At 43.3% G+C, this 20,136-nt stretch overlaps 1 protein-coding gene across 5 annotated transcripts in view; it reads right to left on the bottom strand.

The window, feature by feature from the left end:
• Positions 1-20,136, bottom strand: part of LOC135910339 (transmembrane protein 130) — a 70,651-nt gene that overhangs the window by 26,851 nt on the left and 23,664 nt on the right. For all 5 annotated transcript variants that reach the window (XM_065442372.2, XM_065442370.2, XM_065442371.2 and 2 more), the window contains 3 exons: positions 13,136-13,423; positions 10,681-10,835; positions 2,691-2,853 (listed from right to left, as the gene is read on the bottom strand). In XM_065442372.2, the coding sequence (XP_065298444.1) occupies positions 2,691-2,853; positions 10,681-10,835; positions 13,136-13,256 (439 nt within the window). In that variant the 5' untranslated portion in view covers positions 13,257-13,423. The remainder of the gene's footprint in view (positions 1-2,690; positions 2,854-10,680; positions 10,836-13,135; positions 13,424-20,136) is intronic.

The raw sequence follows: 20,136 nt of genomic DNA, 5'->3' as shown, positions 1-20,136 counted from the left end.
AGAATATTTAGTCATCACCAGGCACACGGAAGCCGGCGCATATGGAGCAATTTGGATGAACCATTCGTACACAGCGGCCTCGACATCTTACACACGGCTGTGCATACACACCGGCACCACGGGCACTTGGTCATTTGTCCGCTTTAGCCCTAATCTCCTCCTCATTCTTCAAGAACATGCTGAGAGTGTGCTTCGGAATCTTCATGCTGCGGCAACATCTGGCTTCTTACCGCGTTCGACTCGTTTTATAATTTTGAGCTTCATGGCGAAAGGCAAATTGTGCCGCTTTGTGCTAGCCATCACGGCAACACTGCGGGAGAATGCCCACAAGGCGCAAACACAATGAAAGAGAAAAGCAGCGAGGCAGCTCAGACTTGTATCATCTTGCATCACGATGGCACAAGAGCCTCTAATTAGCTGTCTGAGCGACGCTGCGAGCGGGTCAGGATCATTTTTTGCAGCGGGGTGTCGCCGACTCGCCTGACACGGCGCAGTCACGATAGGGAGAGTAGGTGGATGGAACAGTGCTGCCGGGTTTCCCCGCCACTGCGAGGGAAAGCCAAATTCTGGGGGCACTTTGCACTGCTTGCCATTCGATATATCAGGAGTCGCTGCTATTTTTGTTTGATGTAAGCGTAATTTTTGCTAAACATACATTATTGTAACTATATTGTGTTCCGAAATTGTTCGATATACAGAATAATTCAATGTAAATTGATTCGATATAGTCGTGTTCGACCGTATTCCCGGCCGTCATGTTTGTTGTAAATTTATAACATTGCACATGCGAGTCATGTTCAAGAAATCGACAAAGATCTGCTATGGTGTCCAGAATATCGATAGGTGTGTAATGCATTGTTCCTAGTATTTTTTCTACAAGTAAAAATGCAGAAGTTGCACTCAAAAGGCAAAGCATTCATAGCGATAACAAGGCAACACACGACTACCAGCTTTACTAGGTGTAACAACATACAGCAAAACCTCATTTATACATTCTGGAAGAAAAATAATTTGCCAAAATACGTACAGTAAAACCTTGTTAAACCATACCCGCTTAATCAGTTGTTCCGTTTTAAAAGTAGTCAAGTCAAATCACCGACTCAGCGGCCATTGAACATAATGTGTTTTGTGTCTGCACAAACCGTACCAGCTTATAGAGTACGTATTGGTTAACACGTAGTGTTTCCACTTTCCGTCGTGCAAACATGGCGGTGTGTCGTCTCCATTGGGCAGCCCGGCAGAACAACAAGCCTCAGAGATCACAACGCCCTCCAAGTGCCCAGTACGTTTGCACTTGAAGCCACATCAACATCAACACCGTTTTGGCATCATGCCAGAGAGTGTTGTGATGTTGTGCAAACTCGCATCACGCCGAAGCTCGGATAAAAAAGACGCCGGGTGCTCAGCATAGAAGAAAAATTAGGCATCACTAGTGCTATCGAACGTGACACGAAGAAGTCGGCAGTGGCACGTGACAGGCATCTTACTGTTGACTACGGTGTGTGGCATTTGGAATGCGAAGAAATTGCTCGGCAGTGCTGCTGCGACCGTGAAGGGATGTCGGCTACGAGGTTCAACTTTTCGCCATCGTTGCCTCTGATGTTGCCGAAGTGTGAACTAGTGACAGTGATGAGGACGACACGGAAAGCAACAACACGAGCGATTCAGGCCCTACGGTGGCAGAAGCCGCACGTCACGTCAGCCTCATGAATGCAATCGTCGCGACAAGAACAGCACCCCGCAATCAAAAGGTGCCCCGCGACTTGCAACACCCAACGCCAACGAGGAATCTGCCATGCGATTGTTTGCTGAGAAGAGGGGGCTGGCTGAAAAGCTGGCTCGCAGCTTCAGTAAGTTTGAGGCTGCTGTCGTCGCTGCTAGGCCGCTGCGGCATCAAACGAAAATAACACTTTTGTCACGCGAAGTGAACAAATACTGCATGTTTTTCCACTTTCATCGCACTCTCTCTGAGTTCCATTTTTGACAGGTAAGTGGACAATCTCATGCTATTTCGGCTAAGCAGTACTACCGTTTAGTACATACTTTTTCTGAGCTCCGGCCCACTACAGTTTAACGAGGTTTCACTGTACTAAGTGGGGAAACATACGATCCAACGTTACTAAAAAATGTGGCAGACTCAATTCTAGCTGAAGCGCTGAATCGTTACAGCCCGACGTGCCAACACGCACCAAGGCCCGAGCGGCCCAAGAAATGCATTGTCGATTTTTGCAGCTTCCGCAAGCTTACGTCTGCACCTCCCTAATTCAACCTGGATCAGAAGCTTCTTCAGAAAGGGTAGGTATTTTGGCGAGAAATTTTGAAGTGTCCACTCAAGGTGAATTGTTGGAGCCCTTAACTTTTTTGTTAACAACAACAAAGGCTACTGAGTCTCCTGTATAATGCTATTAAATTTAAGAAATGCCGGTAAGTGTGGTATTTAAATGCTATTGAATTTTAAAGACGCTGGTAAGTGCCTTGAATAATGCTACCACATTATTATGATAATGATAAAAATGTTTTTAAAATAACATGGTAGTAACATGCCTGTGTCACTGCTCACTTGCTATTTCATTGCATTTTTGCTACTTGCAGTGTGTGTAATCTAACAGATTCCATTCATGTATATTTTAAAGCACATCTGATGCACAAAAGCCAAGGCTCTGGCACAAAGGTGCACGGCAGAGGCCTACCTTTGGGAGCAATGTTGCGTGAGAAGGAACCGAGCTTGACCTGAGGAGACGTGGCGTTTGGCCTGGTTACAAGGGCCACCACGATAAGGTTCACGGTGTGAACGCTTGTGTCGGTGAAGTTAATGGTGTAGTACTCAGCATAGTGAGACAGGCCGTAGTCCAGCTGGAACAAAGGATGAGAACTCCGTGAAACAGGCGACAACACACAGATGTGTCAAGCAAGGAAGCCGTGAAGACAACTCATGCTACAACTTGTTGACACCACTGACCTTTTCTTTCCATTTTCTTATTTAGATCTAAAACTGGAACTGTACAAAATTAAGTACTGTTACTCCGAACATCAACAGATATGCACAGGTGGCCATTACTGTGCATGGCCTTTCACTAAAAACAAACATCAAATGCAAAGCCTGCAAAGTTTTCAAGAAAAGAACCATCTCTCTACACTTGTCAAGTTTCTAGCGTGTTCTTCTATGGCTAACGGCTGTGGCAACAAAAAAGTTTCAGTGTAAGATTTTCAATGTGAGCTGTGTTTCAAATATAGTATTCTATGAATGTCTTCCTCAGCCACCCTGCATGCAGAGACAACGCTTTTTGGGGCATCGCTTCATTAGTAAACAAAGTTTGGATTATATTACCTCTCTCTTTCAATCATGTGACATCGAAATGCACTGTGAACAAATTCAGAATGACCCAATAAAGATTTTGAGATTTGCTTTAATAACTGTACTTTAGCTAGCTGTTCTGGTGGCGAAGTCCATACAAAATTACATTCTGCTTGACGTACATGGTGGTTAACTACGAGCCTTGCCGATTACTAGAGCCATAAAGCACTGATAGTGATACAGTAAAACCTCGTTAATTTGGATTTCACAGGACCGAGAAAAAATGTTCGAATTAACTGAATGTCAAATTACCAAGGGTACCAAAAGAACAATGAATAAACGCTTAGTACATCAACACTATTTTATTTATCAAATGAATTAGGAAATCCTGTTCGTACTTTGCCCAAAAGCAGTAAACCCGTTTCTTCCTCCGGGACATGCTTTTTGCTACCGTGCGCACAACCCCATTATTTGCCTGCCAGTGAGCTGGCCGGCAACAGATTGTCCCATCCGTCTTTCACAATGTAGCCGATGGATTTGATGCCAGCCTGCGGGCTGCGGTGTCGCCTATGCATTGCACAGAGTCCAAACGAAACTACTGCTCACCGTAGCCGCTGCGAACGAAACCGTGGTCGCTATTGATGCAATCGTGGATGCATGGTGACCATGCAATCCTGTAGGTGCACGGCCCAATGCGCTCTCAGTCAAAACGAAACTACTGCTTGCCACAACGACTATGGACGAAACCATAGTCGAGATCGGCATGATCCTGGATGGCGACTATGCAGATGTAACTGTCCAACGCGGTCTCATGCGCAGCAGCACCACATTCCCAGAACAGCGACGCGGACTCTGCCACTTGGTTTCGGTTTGACCCTCGCGCCGCTTTTGTTCTTTCACATTGCACATTTGCAGTGCTCCCAGCTTGCCACGCTCGAACGTTTGTCCAAATTAACCAATGTGTGGGCATAAGTCCAAATGAATAAGAGTTTGATGACGTTAAATACTGCATACGTCTGCCAGTACCAGAGCAGGAGTCCCCATTATCAGATTTTTCAAATTAGGGGGGAGGGTTGAATTAACGAGGTTTTGCTTATTACTATCATTCACGACTTTTACTAAGGAATGCCTGATTTTAAACTATCACATGCATGTGGCTATCAGCTTACTTGTCGCATGTGTAGCAGCATGGAAGGGTGCTAGTTTTTTGTTCTCCTTGCAATGAGCTCACAAACACAAGAAAAAATTTAATATATATAGGAGAGCAGAAGCAGGGACATGCACCTTAGATAACTTAGAGAAGAGTGTCCCTGCTCAGAACATGTCTTTGAATTGTGTTTGGTAGGAATGAGATCATTCTGAGCCCCTTTGATGGAAACAAGCATGCTTGCATCTCATAAGCAAGGGAATCTATTCTTGATCTTGTTCTGAAAGCGGTACAAGAAATTCACCGACGATTACAATACACCCTAATGCGAAACTGGAGCGCAGCTCTATATGTGTTTTCATTTTGTGTGTCAATATTTTGTATCATGGTTATATAAGTACACAATTTATATTAGGAATATAATCCTGTGAGTAAGCGCGCTTTGTTTCCATACAGACGTTGTGCGCTACTCTGGTGCCATACCGCAGCCATCGTTGCCGCACAGCCCGGCTTGCGCAGCATTACGCTTTTCTTCTCACGCCACCAACGACGAGAGAAGCCCTTCGTTGCGAAGAAATCGTGCCACCAGTGTCAGCGCTGGCAACACCCAAGGGAGCGTCACATCCAGCCTTACTTGTAGCCGCTAGCCTACTTCTCTTGAAGGAGCAGTGATCCCCGTCACGCACACTGGTACCATGGACTGAACTTAGCAGCCGGCGCTATGGACGTGCATAATAGCCCTCCCCCCCTCACGCCAGTCTGGCCCGTGCTCGGAAGCACAGATGACATCTGTAGTCTCCTCCTCCACTTTCCTCCTTGCACACTCTGCGTTCATCTCCCACTGCACTTCACGTTCGCTTTCATCTTTCGCTGTGCTCATTCGCTCAGGTACAAGGGACAATGCGGAGGCATGCCGACGCTCAACGCAGGGACAGGCGCCTAAGAGCCACACTCTAAAATGTAATGTGGTGTGTCTTGATGGTGAAACAGGTCAACCAATCTGCGTACCGTTATGTAACCATAAACTCGAGCAGAGAGAGTTATTTTGCTTGGATACATTAATGTACCACCTGAAACTGTATTTTGTGCGCTTCTGCTAACCTTTCCTTGCGTCAGTGAGCAATTTCTTTCTTATTTCCAGTTAAAGAGCATTAAAAGATGGCACTGCCTTCATACAAATGAAGTGGTGCATTAATGAGTCCTTATAGGGCCCCTTCACCAGGCCACATAGCAAATTTTGGTTATGTGCTGAAAATTGTTATGTGCCCTCTAAGGAGCATTATATTGCAAGAATCATTCAAATTAGTTCATTAATAGCAGAGATAGAAATATTTGAAGTGCTGAAAACCCATGATTACGAGGTATCTGTATAGCACAACAAAACAAGGACACAAGAAGAAACTGAAGACGAAGACAAGTGCTTGTCTTCGTCTTCAGCTTTTTTTTGTGTCCTTGTTTTGTTGCGCTACACAGATAATTATCAATGATGACCGACCAACAAGCCCATATCACCAGCCTCCATGACTGCAGGAGGAGAGCATCACCACCAATGTAGGCAGTCTTTCCACTTGCTCTGTCTAGCCTACGCAAGCGAAATTCTTTCCCTGCCTTCGCCTATAACAGAGTCGGAGGACCGCATGACATATGTCATAGGTCCTGCCTTCTCTCTCTCTCTCTCTCTCTCTCTCATGTGTTTCTGCTGAGTGGCGCACTTCTGGCGACGATCTCTCGCGCAATCGGCTGCGTTTGTCTCATTTCATGCTGCGGATGATTTTGCATGCTCTGCACGAGAATGCCTGATTAGCGGTATAAGTCATAGCCACAATCACGAGCATCGAGGCAGGCACGAGAGGATGAAAGAGCTTGATCAAGGAACATGGTAGAAAATAACATAGGTTTGTTCTCTGCGCACACGACTGCATGACGTGGGAACAAGCAGATGAAACGAAAGTACATATCTCTAGCTACGACACGAAATAAAACAAAACACGCAGAGACTTGGTTTGAATGTCTTAATATTTCTCTAAGCTTTACTTGGTCTATAGAAGCAACAGATTAAACAAAGAACTGATGTTGCCTACTGATGATAAAAACTTGCCACTAGTATTTCCAGTTTTATTTTACTTCCGGTGCCATGTTCTGTATACTACCCATGTATTTATTTATTTGTTATTTTGACAGCTTTAAGACCAAAGACATCCGTCATTTTTTTGTACCACTGCACGTGTTTCTTTTTTTTTTCTTCAGTATCCCACTTTTTCATGACATGCATTCCTTATATTGATAAATGTTTTTACTGTGCACGCCATTAGTCCCTGAGTTTTTATCATGCCCTACCATTGTGCGTATTTAAAACCCTGTTCATGCGCCTAGATTCTGCATATCTGTCAGTCTATCTTTGGTTGTAGTTTCTTTTCTTGTTACTGTTGTCATTGTAATCGGTATACTTTATAGTTCTTGTATCCAGTTTTTCCATATGTATAATGCCAGCCAATATTTTTTTTTTCTCTCTTCGTGTTATCCTTTTTCCTGCCCGACCTTGTACTTGCCGCCATACCACATTATCATCGTTTCCTCTCCTTTGTGTAAAACTGCAAATTTGAGTCGTACGTTGTACACCGACAAGTTACTTTGTACTTTCTTTATTACCCCCCTTACTCAATGCCCTGTAAAGGGGCCTGTAAGGTATGTTCAATAAATAAATAAATAAATAAATAAATAGAGCAATTCTCAAAATCACATGTCTCTGCAAGTGACGTCACAGCACTGCCATGTACTTAGGTGCACTTGTATCATCATCATCATCATCATCATCATCATCATCATCATCAGCCTAGTTACGCCCACTGCAGGGCAAAGGCCTCTCCCATACTTCTCCAAATACCCCGGTCACATACTAATTGTGGCCATGTTGTCCCTGCAAACGCCTTAATGTCATCCGCCCACCTAACTTTCTGCCGCCCCCTGCTACGCTTTCCTTCCCTTGGAATCCAGTCCGTAACCCTTAGTGACCATCGGTTATCTTCCCTCCTCATTACATGTCCGGCCCATGCCCATTTCTTTTTCTTGATTTCAACTAAGATGTCGTTTACCCGCGTTTGTTGCCTCACCCAATCTGCTCTTTTCTTATCCCTTAACGTTACACCCATCATTCTTCTTTCCATAGCTCGTTGCGTCATCCTCAATTTCAGCAGAACCCTTTTCGTAAGCCTCCAGGTTTCTGCCCCATATGTGAGTACTGGTAACACACAGCTGTTATACACTTTCCTTTTGAGGGATAGTGGCAACCTGCTGTTCATGATATGAGAATGCCTGCCAAACGCAGCCCAGCCGATTCTTATTCTTCTGGTTATTTCAGTCTCATGATCCGGATCCGTGGTCACAACCTGCCCTAAGTAGATGAATTCCCTTACCACTTCCAGTGCTTCGCTACCTATCGTAAACTGCTGTTCTCTTCTGAGACTGTTAAACATTACTTTAGTTTTCTGCAGATTAATTTTCAGACCCACCCTTCTGTTTGCCTCTCCAGGTCAGTGAGCATGCATTGCAATTGGTCTCCTGAGTTACTAAGCAAGGCAATATCATCAGCGAATCGCAAGTTGCTAAGGTATTCTCCATCAACTTTTATCCCCAATTCTTCCCATTCCAGGCCTCTGAATACCTCCTGTAAACATGTTGTGAATAGCATTGGAGAGATCGTATCTCCCTGTCTGACACCTTTCTTTATAGGGATTTTGTTGCTTTCTTTGTGGAGGACTACGGTGGCTGTGGAGCCGCTATAGATATCTTCCAGTATTTTTACATATGGCTCATCTACACCCTGATTCCGTAATGCCTCCATGACTGCTGAGGTTTCGACTGAATCAAACGCTTTCTCGTAATCAATGAAAGCTATATATAAGGGTTGGTTATATTCTGCACATTTCTCTATCACTTGATTTATAGTGTGAATATGGTCTATTGTTGAGTAGCCTTTACGGAATCCTGCCTGGTCCTTTGGTTGACAGAAGTCTAAGGTGTTCCTGATTCTATTTGCGATGACCTTAGTAAATACTTTGTAGGCAACAGACAGTAAGCTGATCGGTCTATAATTTTTCAAGTCTTTGGAGTCACCTTTCTTATGGATTAGGATTATGTTAGCGTTCTTCCAAGATTCCGGTACGCTCGAGGTTATGAGGCATTGCATATACAGGGTGGCCAGTTTCTCTAGAACAATCTGGCCACCATCCTTCAACAAATCTGCTGTTACCTGATCCTCCCCAGCTGCCTTACCCCTTTGAATAGCTCCTAAGGCTTTCTTTACTTTTTCTGGTGTTACCTGTGGGATTTCGAATTCCTCTAGGCTATTCTCTCTTCCACTATCGTCGTGGGTGCCACTGGTACTGTATAAATCTCTATAGGACTCCTCAGCCACTTGAACTATCTCATCCATATTAGTAACGATATTGCCGGCTTTGTCTCTTAACGCACACATCTGATTCTTGCCTATTCCTAGTTTCTTCTTCACTGTTTTTAGGCTTCCTCCGTTCCTGAGAGCCTGTTCAATTCTATCCATATTATAGTTCCTGATGTCCGCTGTCTTACGCTTGTTGATTAACTTAGAAAGTTCTGCCAGTTCTATTCTAGCTGTAGGGTTAGAGGCTTTCATACACTTGTATGATTGACGTCAACTCTCCGGCTGGGAGTGCAAAACCCACGAGGAGAAGGGCAACGGCCGTTTGGTTTGAAATTTAAGCTCTTTCCGCGGCACATAGGTATGTAATACTTAGAAGACACAATCGTTCACGCACATTGTATGCACTGCTCTTGTAAGCTCAAAATGTCCAGACGTGATGAAAGGCCCCTTAAGTAGTATGCCTTCTTGACATGGTAATGCACAAGAGTGCAAGTAGCGTTGTAGGAGCGGGATGAGGTTAACAGTAATTTTTCTTTTTTTTGTTCAGAATGTCCAAAAGGCATTGCACTTTTAAAGGGGCCCTGACACACTTTTTATTGAAGTCAGGAAATGCATTTGAAGTTAAAATAGACTATTCCAGAAAAACTTTGCAGCAAAAAATTACCTCACTGTATTGGCAGAAGCAGAGTTATTGACAATCAAGGATTGCCTTTGAACCCCTTTGCAGCGCTCCCACTTTTTCTTCAATGCCCTGCATTGCGAAGGCTACGGCATGGCGGGGCATGCCCGCAGCATTCTGCCTACTGAACGTCACCGTGGTGTGCAGTTCAAATTTGATTTCGGATGCTTATGTACCTGCCACTACTTCAGATTTTGGCACCTATGATGTGCCAAACCCGGAGGCTATCCCTGACCTTGTGGTTCAGTTTACGGTGTCTCATTAGATAGCCGTTTGTGGTTGTGTTTTCTTGCACTGGGTGGCATGAGTGGCCCATTTCCTTTCGCACTTATCTCCACGACAATCACACAGTTTCCAAAGGTCGAACAAAAAGACTTTATATCGGCTCGTGGGAGTACATCAGTAGCACCCAGGTCGAGTAAGTGATAGATTTACACAAACACTCAACTGACTTCAGGTAGATTGTGACCACCTGAGATTCTTTAACATGTGCCTAAGTTTAAAGGGCCACTAAATAAAAAAAATGTTATCACCTGTATTACTAAATTACTCGTTTCAATACCAAAAAAACCACTCTTACCACGACAACAGACTTGGTAAGCCAGAAAAGATGCAAAAACACTAAAGTCAAGTGGCACCACGACTTTGAAATTCACGCACCAGCTTGCTGTCACATCAATGATTTTGACAGTTCTTGCTAGGGCCCGGTTAATTTCTTATCGATAAAAATGGACTACATTGTGTTCTAAAAGTGATAAATATTGAACTTGGCAAGTTTCACTAAATATTACTAAGCCAATAATGCCCAAATAGAACAAAATACTTTGAAAATCCATGACATGACAGCCGTTCCGACATGAAATTAGGAAAGGTGAACTTTGACCTTCATTTTCTTTTGTAATAATCTATTATCGCAGAATTAACAAAAACAAAGTTTTCAAGCATTTCTTCACTAGCCTAAACTGATTTATTGTTCCTCTTTAGTGTCCATTTAACTGCACAAGTGCTTTTGCATTCTGGCCCCACTTGAATGTGACTGCCACAGTTGGGGACCACACCCATGACCTTCAGCTTGGCAGTAGAAAACCACTACCACTCAGCAACTGCAAGGGCTTGAGTCACCAGAGGGTGTTGGCCTATTTCGGCCCTACAAGGACTCTCACCTTCCAGGACAAGCTGTTGGACGAGTTGGTGAAATAGCCACTGGGATCGTGCAGCTGGAATGTGAAGTTTGTCGTTCGGTTCGTGGACACGATGGTCTGGTCGTCTGGCAGGATGTGGCCGTCTTGGGAGGCCACAATTTTGCCCACGATGTCCCCTATGACAGAAGGAATAAATGACCCAAGGGTTGGACCTGCCCACAGTCACATGTCCCAATCACAGGAAACTATAGAAGATGCACAGATGTTTAAATTAGGCAACACGTCCACACAACCAACAGAAAATATGCCCAACTATTTCACGAGCACTTCCAAACAACATTCAACAACACTACAACAAAATTCAACATATCCAAGCTCAACTGTTGCTGTGAATGCTTAACGCTTCTCTGCTGTAAACAAACACTGCAATGTAAAACAAAAAGATATCAGCAGGCTTCAGCAATTCTTCTGGCTCAACTTAGATTACCCTCAACATCTCCAAATCTATGCAGAACACCTGCAATCCTGTAAGAAGTCCAGAAGTGTATGCAATAGCAATGAAACCATATTTACAATGAACAGTAATTAAAGTACTAATGAGTCAAGAAAGTTTCCAACAAAGACCATTAACCACACTGCAAAAACCATGTAATACAATAGAGGTATACAACACATACCAATGTAAGTACATCCAAAATCAAGAAGGAGGCTGAGAGATGGAGTAACCTACTGTGGTATAGAAGTTACACAAACGGAGGCACATTATCCAAAAGAGTACATGATAATAAAAGTCATTAAGTATCACAACAATCACTTATAAGCACATAAGTACTTAAAAGGCCCCTCACCAGATCTGGCCATCTTGAGCTGCAAGCGCAGAGCATACAATGCCTGCTAACGATCGTGTTTGCAAAGAATTACATTTCAATGCGCCACAAGAAGGTATAAAATTTCAATCCAAACACCGTTTTCCCTTTCGCTCATGGCAAACACGCTCCAAGCCAGACGGTGACGTATTGGTGTCCCTGCACCCACGTACTCGGGTCCGCAGTGTGGCGTAGCTCGTGGTGACATGTGACTGAGAATAATTCAAGGCAACATCTGTTATTTGTGTGATCTGTTACTCGAATTGACGAATTGAAGTTTAGAGAAATAATAAAACACGCAAACGGAATGTCTGCATGTTTTTTGTTTTCTTTGGCATCAAAGCAAGCGAGATGTACTTCCGCTTCGTCTGCTTTTTCTCACGGTCGTGCAATCAGGTGCGCAGGTACTGAAACTATGCCGTTTTCTACCATGTTCCAGTGCATGATCATGCTCTGCGATCCACTTGTTCTGCCTCAGTATTCGTATAGCACTGAATTATACATGTGTCCTTCTGCACAGTGTGCAAAATCATGCGCTGCGCGAAACCAGACAATCATAACAGCTCCAGCACAACACCGTTAGCAAAAATGCGCAGCACCGAAAAAAAAAAATGAAGGTGGGTGCCCGTGCCGTATGCGTCATGCAATCCTCGAGGTCTGGTACGGGAGGATGCAAGAAAGGGATTTCGCTTGTGGAGGCTAGACAGGGCGAGTGGGGAGAGTGTCTCTATGCAGTGGAGCTCACCTCCTAAAATCATGGGTTCGCAGCACTGAAACATTTCTATCTGGGCTACTAATTTGAAAATTTTTTTTCGGCAGAACGCTCCCTAGAGGACATGTAACAACTTTCGGCGTATAACTGAAATTTGCTATGGGGCCTGGTGAGGGGCCCTTTAAGATCAAGCATGTGCAAGATGATATCACACAAAATTGATAATCTTGTTTATCAGGTAGGTATATTACGTAAGACTAGAAGAGAGTGTGGCAATCTTTACTGAGACAGGACGTTTGCAATTTCTTAGACAGCAAAGTTAAAAAAGAAATACAGACAATGCCTATATGCTTTACGCTCAATTCTATGCAACTCTTATCATCTACCAATCATGACTGGCTGATCCCACTGATAACACGGGTGGAACATCGCTCTGACCACTGACCAAGTGAAAAATGGAATAGAATAAAAAAAAGCATCACTACTACATTCCAAAACCCATAACCTCCACGTAATGTGGAGGTTGTGGATTTGACTCTCACCAACAGCAAGTTGTTTTCACGTCCAGTTTCGTTTTCCTTTCCCTTATCATTTTTACACTTCCATTAAAACTACAAATAATATTCCCAATATTTTTCTTGGCTTCATAATCTTTTCGCTTGATATTGACTAAATATATTGATTGATATTGACTGACTAACAAAAACTGGGCCTCTTGGTTCCCTTTTTTCCCACTAATAATCCCTGCTTTCCCACTAATAATCCAGCCTGATGGTTACTCCTGTCATGCGTTACATGCCTAGCTAAAGAACACAAACTTTTGTGAAACTCAACAGCGATAACATCAGGCAGCAGCAGCACAATGCACTGAAGACAAATACCTTGCAGTTATACTCACGGGTAAGCAGGAACTTGCAGGACCCCTCGGCAATCTTGTGCTTCGTGAAGAAGTACTCCTTCAGCACAGATACAGTCATCACGTACTCTCCCGGTGGGTGCCTGTAGGCGAGGAATGTCATCGGCAGCACGGCCTCTGTTCCATTGGTGATCGTCTCTGGCTCCGCTGCTGACGGCACGTTGTGGCGGAAGACATAGTAGAGCGTGTGGAACTCGCCACCGACCAACTGCGCCCGGAAGGTAATCGTCGAGTCCAGGATGGCGGGCCCGTCATTTGTGACATTCACATCTGCAATGAAAACAGAGTAAGAAGATCTATCGCAACAGTGCACCAATGTGGGGGGGCTTGAAATGCACAGAGGCTTTGATGAGCTCGCACCAGATAGCAGGTACGAAATCAATCTCCAAGTCGGAAGTTCCACGAATGAATTCCCAACGTGGTGTGAAATTTGCTTTGTTATCTGACAAAACTGGCAAGGTCAGTGAGAAGTAACACAATGCAGTCAGAACTTGGCTAGAGCTTGTAATGTGACACCTATGTGCATTTTATGCTCAAATTTAATTCCTAACAGCTTACTTTTTGCCAGTGACCCACTGTACGCCATTGTGGTGACAGCACATACACATGAATCACAACGACTCTTTATAATAGCAAGCACTTTTCTGTCTTTCTTGCAGAGACCGAGTACATGATTCGCACTTAGTGCTCTTGACATTCTGTCTGTGGAATTTCTGTAATGCACATAGCGGAAGCCTATAAACTGCTTCAATTGCCGTTAAGGCAATACAGTTATACCATGGCTGCATCCTTTAAATGCACACGCTTTATTCAGTGCACAAAGGGGAAAAAAAAGTCATCATGCAATCAAATGAAGCCTCTCTCCTGAATCCTGCCATAGCACCTGCCAAGCAATACAAGCAGTGCTGTGAAATATAAACCACAAAATGGATGCTGTCACTTCACTTCTTGTTTTGCACTGATTGTAGTCATCGTTGAGAGTCGTAAGTTACTTTAACACTGTCATTAAAGGTAATCAACTTGCATTACAACAGAAATTGAAGCATGTAAAGTGGCCTACAATGCACAGCACAGGACAATGGCAAACAGCAGGAGTTTACCTCTTATGGTCACAAATTATGACCGGATATTGTTAAGTCTTTTATAATAAATGTACGGTACTGGTCCACTCCTATAGATATCACCAAGATGGCGATAAAGCCAACATAATTGAAACACTTGTACTTTGCTGAGCGAAAATATCACTGACGATTAAGATATGCTGTCATTGGTACTTGTTCCTTCACTACTTATGCTGTTTCTTGTCCCCCTTACTCAATGCTCATATGGGCCCTCTAAGGTATTTTGAATAAATAAATACTCCCTAATGCTAAATTTGAGTGCAGCTCTATACGTGTTTTCATTTCGCGATATATTGGCTGGCGCGGGCAATCTGTTTCGTGCGGCACGTTACAAATGGAGTGCAATGTGGTGCGACTGTCTCACTAATCAGGAGATTGCAAGAGACAGCGCACGGATGATGCGTGGGCGCGATTCACAGCAGCCACCACAGGCAGACCTTTGTTCATGTAGCGCTTTACAGTATCGGCGGACGCTTTCGCCACATGGCATCGGTGGACGGACAACGGCGCGCTACTCTGGTGCCATCTCGTAGCGGTCATTGCCGCAGAGTCCATCTTGCACGGCAATACGCTTTTCTTCTCGCACTTTCACCATACCCTCCCCTCCGGCTTTCTTCCTCGCAGCTATTTGCTATCAGTGTCTTTCATCCCCTGCTGAGCTCAGCGTTTGCTCTTTCATCCATCGCTGTGCTTGTTCACTCGGTTACACCGAGGTAGGACGCCAAGGGCTCATGCCAACCCAAAATGCAGGGACAGGTGTGCAAGAGCTGAGCTCTAAGAAAAGATGGCTGCTAGGAAGCATTGAGCAAACATGTTTATGTTAAAAATAGTCTGCATGCGTACATGTCATAATTCAGTTGCAATTGGTAGCAAACACTTAGTAGGCAAGCCCATTAACAGTGGTCCATATATCTATTTTTTCTGGAAACACAATAAAGACATCACTCACACACAGAATTCATGCACACACACACATGTACACACAAAAAGTGTTTACTAATACTCCAGTCACATGAAGCACTTTCGATTGCAATCGAGCTTGATCGAGATGAAATTTTACAACTGAGATTGACTCCCTTTTGCCACTTGCACAAGGAAGCCAATCATGTTCGAGGAATTCAATCCCCATCAGGATTGACAGCAAATGAAAATGCCTCAGGCCATACTCATAACCCTACCCCCATATTGCTTTGTCATAGATTATCCCCTCTTATATGATCAGAATTAAAACATTTGTTACAAGTAGGTATGTCAGGTATGGTTACAAGTAGATAAGTTTTTAGGACCTCCTGATACAAGAAGCTAATTAGCACCAACACAGATCGACGCTGTGAATTATTTGTCTAATGTGATGTCTTCTTGGTGCGAAGAATGTTACCAAGAATTGTTGGTAACATTTTCTGCAATAAAATGACACGCAATAACGCTTTTCCTTAGCAGCGAATGAGCCTTGCACTCAAAGCTATCACAGTTTTCATCTTGCAACCACTGCCTGAAACAAGCAAAAATGTGGTGAAACCATTAATGAAGAGGTCATTGGCAGTGATACATTTCACAATGATTCCCCACAGGAGCATCACACACATACTTCCTCCATACTAAGAAAACATGAATAACTGAGTGAGGCAACAGCTAAGCCTGTGAAATAGAAAATGAATTAGATTATAGGAATGGCTAGAGTGATTGTATGGAGGTGCATACATCCTTTGCAGATGAATAGAGGTAATAATTACTATTACGTATACAAGATCATACTGCTCCACTAAGCACCACTAATTACGAACCACTGTTCCATCTCACACATTTTTATTTGAATAGCAATCAATTTTTCCAACTTAGTCTGCTCTTCTCAAACGTGCACTGGGTTGGCATAACAATTGCTTTACGATTACAATATTTGCTTTGTCATCAACTCGTACCTTGCTTGTGCAGACGTCATTACAGGGATCAGCCATACAGCGTGACAAATGATATGAAATAACACAGTGCATAGATAACTTGCATCATCCAAGTCCAGTTCTTTTTATCAGACAAGGCGATTTCTTAGTAGCTTGAGCACTAAGCCTCTTGATGCTTCCACACAGTACAATAACAGAAGCATCACACACTTGGAGCATACTTAAACAAGACATGAATGACTGTGTGTGGCAACAGCTAGGCAAACAAAGTGGAAAATGAAGCCACGAAAAAGAGCCCTAACTCTTCGCATGTTGCCGTTACTCACTGTACACGTCATCCACGCTCTCTCTGTCCCCATCATCACAAGACAATGGGAAAAGACGGCACATAGTCCCTTCTCATTTTTTTTCCTTTGCTACTTGCACCGCAGCAATATATCTCTCTCTTTTCTTTTTTTTGCTCGACAAATTATTTCCAGCATTTTACGCTAAGGCTGCCATGAAGCAGAGTAGTGCCTTGCACAAAGGCAAAAGAAGAGAATGCCATGCGGAGGCGACGGCAGGCGCCTGCAAAAACAGCTGTCGCTCTCAGCCTATGGAACACAAGAGTTTCAGATTCCTTTGAGACAGGAGAAACTTCTAGTTCTATCTGCCAAGCATTCATGGAAGCTAGGTGGAGGTGAAGCCATATTATCTGTGCTGAAGGCAAATTTGCAATCAAGTCATACACTCCAAAGCAGGGAAAAATAACTGGATGTGGTGATTAAAACTTTCTGGTCCTGCGATTCCTGTAGGAATCACTGTGTGGGAATCACTGTTCTACAAAAAATATCTGACATCAAAAATAAAAAGTATATTATATATATATATATATATATATATATATATATAAATATATATGTATATATATATATATATTTGTTTTTTTTTTTCAAAGATGCAAGTGTCAGCAATGCCAAATACATAATTTGTCGACTTCGTGTGGCAGAAATATATGGCTATTCCTGAAGTATCACAAATCTCCATGTATTGCATCGTACCTAGGTTAAACCTCCTCGCTTTATTTTTTGGAGGCTGCTGGCTAATGCGATAACCTGCTTTGGGGTTTCTACAAAATAATGGTATCCACATAATCTGCGGCCATATTTCACACCATTATGACTGTGAGTTAAGAAATATGACGAACCACATACTGTGTATAACACATTTGAGCGTATCGGCAGTTCATGAGAAAAACATTTATTTCATAGCCAGAAATTCCACCGAGAACGTTTTCTTTTTTCCCCCTGATTTTTGTCATCCAGATGCACATAAAATGTTCACCTTATTTTAAGAAAATTCAGAACAGTATGTGGTTAAGTTTATGTCTGAAGGAAAGAAAGTGCAGATCACTAAGCAAAATTTTATCTATAGGCTTTGAAACATCCATAAACTCCCCATCCGCTTATGAGGGGCACCGCAGTGAAGGCATCCCTTATAGTCCGTATCAATGTTGCCCACAAGGGGGACACTAGAGTAAAATATCAAGTCAAGTTAGATGGATATATTATTATTCTAGTAGCCTATCACTGTTTTATGTGAGCCAACATAGGACTTTGCTGCGCAGAAAACTGCTACCAAAGGTCCCGCTGCGGCTCTATTTAAATCGCCCGCACCAAACTGGACAGCTTGGCGTAATCGCTACGTGATGATGATGATGATATATGGGATATTAAGGCACAAGGGCCAATGATGGCCAAAGAGCACCAATCAATGGTCTAATGCAGTTGATTGTGTGATCAATGTCGAACGGTGAATTTATAAATGTAGTGTGGCTGTATAGAGGCCTAAGAATTGTTGCTGTAAAGTGAGTAAAATCTATATGTGCTAAAATGATGACAATGCCTAGTGAAGTGTGCTACTGACACAAGAGATACAATTCGGATTGATTTATATACGAAAAAGTACAAATATCAGTAGCACAAATGCCACGCAAATGCCCTTACACGCAAAGGTCTGGAGGCGTAGGCTCTACAAAACGCTTATCGCAGCCAAACACCATTGTGGGGGAATGCGCTACGAATCAATCGCCACGTCACCTCTCTCTCTGCCGCTCTTTGTGAATAGCCAGTGCTTCCCTTCCTCTCATCTTTATTCCCCCTTCCCCTTCCCCTGCACCATGCTCCCTATTGGGCTGCAGAAAAAAGCGTCATTTCCCACATTAAACCACTACTACTACTGATGTCACACAAGAGGTGGCGCCACAGTCCAAAGTAGGTGGCCCCACATTGGTTGTCGTCTTTTTCGCTTGCAAAACCTTTGTTCTCGCTACAAATGACAAATTCGTTTTCAAAGAAGCCTAACTTTTTTTTTGTCTAGCTCGACTTCATGTTTTCGTTCACTGTCCCTTTAATGTGCACCCAAAGCAGCACATGAGCATTTTCGCATTCCGCACACTATCACACCGAGGCCACCGTGGTTGGAAATGCTTGACGTCTTATCCTACAGCACAATGCCACAGCCATAGTGCCAGCATGGCAGGTATGACTAAGCACTTGGCCATGGAGGAGTAACGGACGGGCACTTTGCAAGGAGAATAAAACGAAAAGGATATCTTGAAGCAGGTGCAGGACCACTGCAAAAATAGGAGACGGAAAAAGCTGTCACAGTGGAAGGAAAGCCATTGATTCGAGTGGGTGCTACCAGGCCTACAGGGGGATTCGGGCTCACATCTCTGTCGCACGGCCCAAAATTTCCTCATCACCCCGCCACTGCAACCATGATCCTAGCATAAAACCGGCATAGTTCTGGAGAAGCCTTCGTAATATATGTTGCTTCTTGAAATGAACTGTAGTCTATGAGAAGTCAAGAACGTAGGAGAGGCCCCTCCCAAAACAGCGTCGCATGTCTGCCACTTCTGTCTCCCTAGTGCGTAGCTGGTGCTAGATGTTGATTATAAATGACGCTTGCTTACTGTGGCTGTTGACGTTTATATTATTTTGGTGGGCTCACATTCGAAGAAAAGTTTATTTTCTTTTTCTGTCCTTCCAAAGTGGGGGTTCAGCTTAGAATGGAGGCCGGCCTACATTTGAGTACAGTAATGTAGTGCAGATAGGTTTAGCATGACCAAAGTTTCATGACGAGAGGAACACCTAGAGTGATTTCCCAGAGCTGAATACATTCTCTACAGATGAACTAAGGCAATAGTTAGTATCACACTTACAAAATCACACTCTCCACTAAGGTGACACATATTCGCACATTTCACACAAATTCACATACTCTATCCACGTCATTTGATCTGTCCTGCATCAGAGAGAAGGGTATGTGAGTTCCTTTATAATTTCACTATTTTCATACTTTGGCACTGGCTCACACATCAATTAGGTTGCTGTTGTCAAATGGATCGGCCATGGGACACAACAGACGATCAAATCACAGGCAGAGAATTTGCATCATCAAGTCCCTGGTCTCTTTTTAAGTGACTACTTAGGAATTAGCACACTTGAATTGGCTAATTCATCGGCCACTGAACAACTGCCAGATGTTTCAAGTTCAGATATGTAGCCCTTACACAACATACTTTCCTAAGCATCGAAATGCTGTCTATTTTTCTGTATACTTATGTGAGCTTATCCATCAACTACAGCTGTCATGGCCAATGAGAAAATGTCCCAAGTTGGTTCTGACAATGACCGCCTTGGAGTTTTGGTCCAGAGGTTTGTCTGTGACTTTCGTGCAGAAGGCAGGAAATGTTTTTATTTCTGAAAGAATGATGTGAAATTAACAAGAATCAACAAGAATGGCTAGAGTGACTGAATGGATGTGAATACATCCTTTTCAGATGAATAGAGGCAATAATTACCGTTACATTTACAAGATCACACTGCTCCACAAAGCACCACTTATTACGAACCACTGTTCCACCTCACACATATTTATTTTAATAGCAATCAATTTTTCCAATTTTTAATACTGAAAGGAT

The sequence above is a fragment of the Dermacentor albipictus genome, chromosome 8 (genome assembly GCF_038994185.2).
Source record: "Dermacentor albipictus isolate Rhodes 1998 colony chromosome 8, USDA_Dalb.pri_finalv2, whole genome shotgun sequence".
NCBI classification, from domain to species: Eukaryota; Metazoa; Arthropoda; class Arachnida; order Ixodida; family Ixodidae; genus Dermacentor; species Dermacentor albipictus.
Note: the sequence above shows the minus strand (reverse complement) of the source record. Positions and strands in the feature narration are given on the sequence as shown.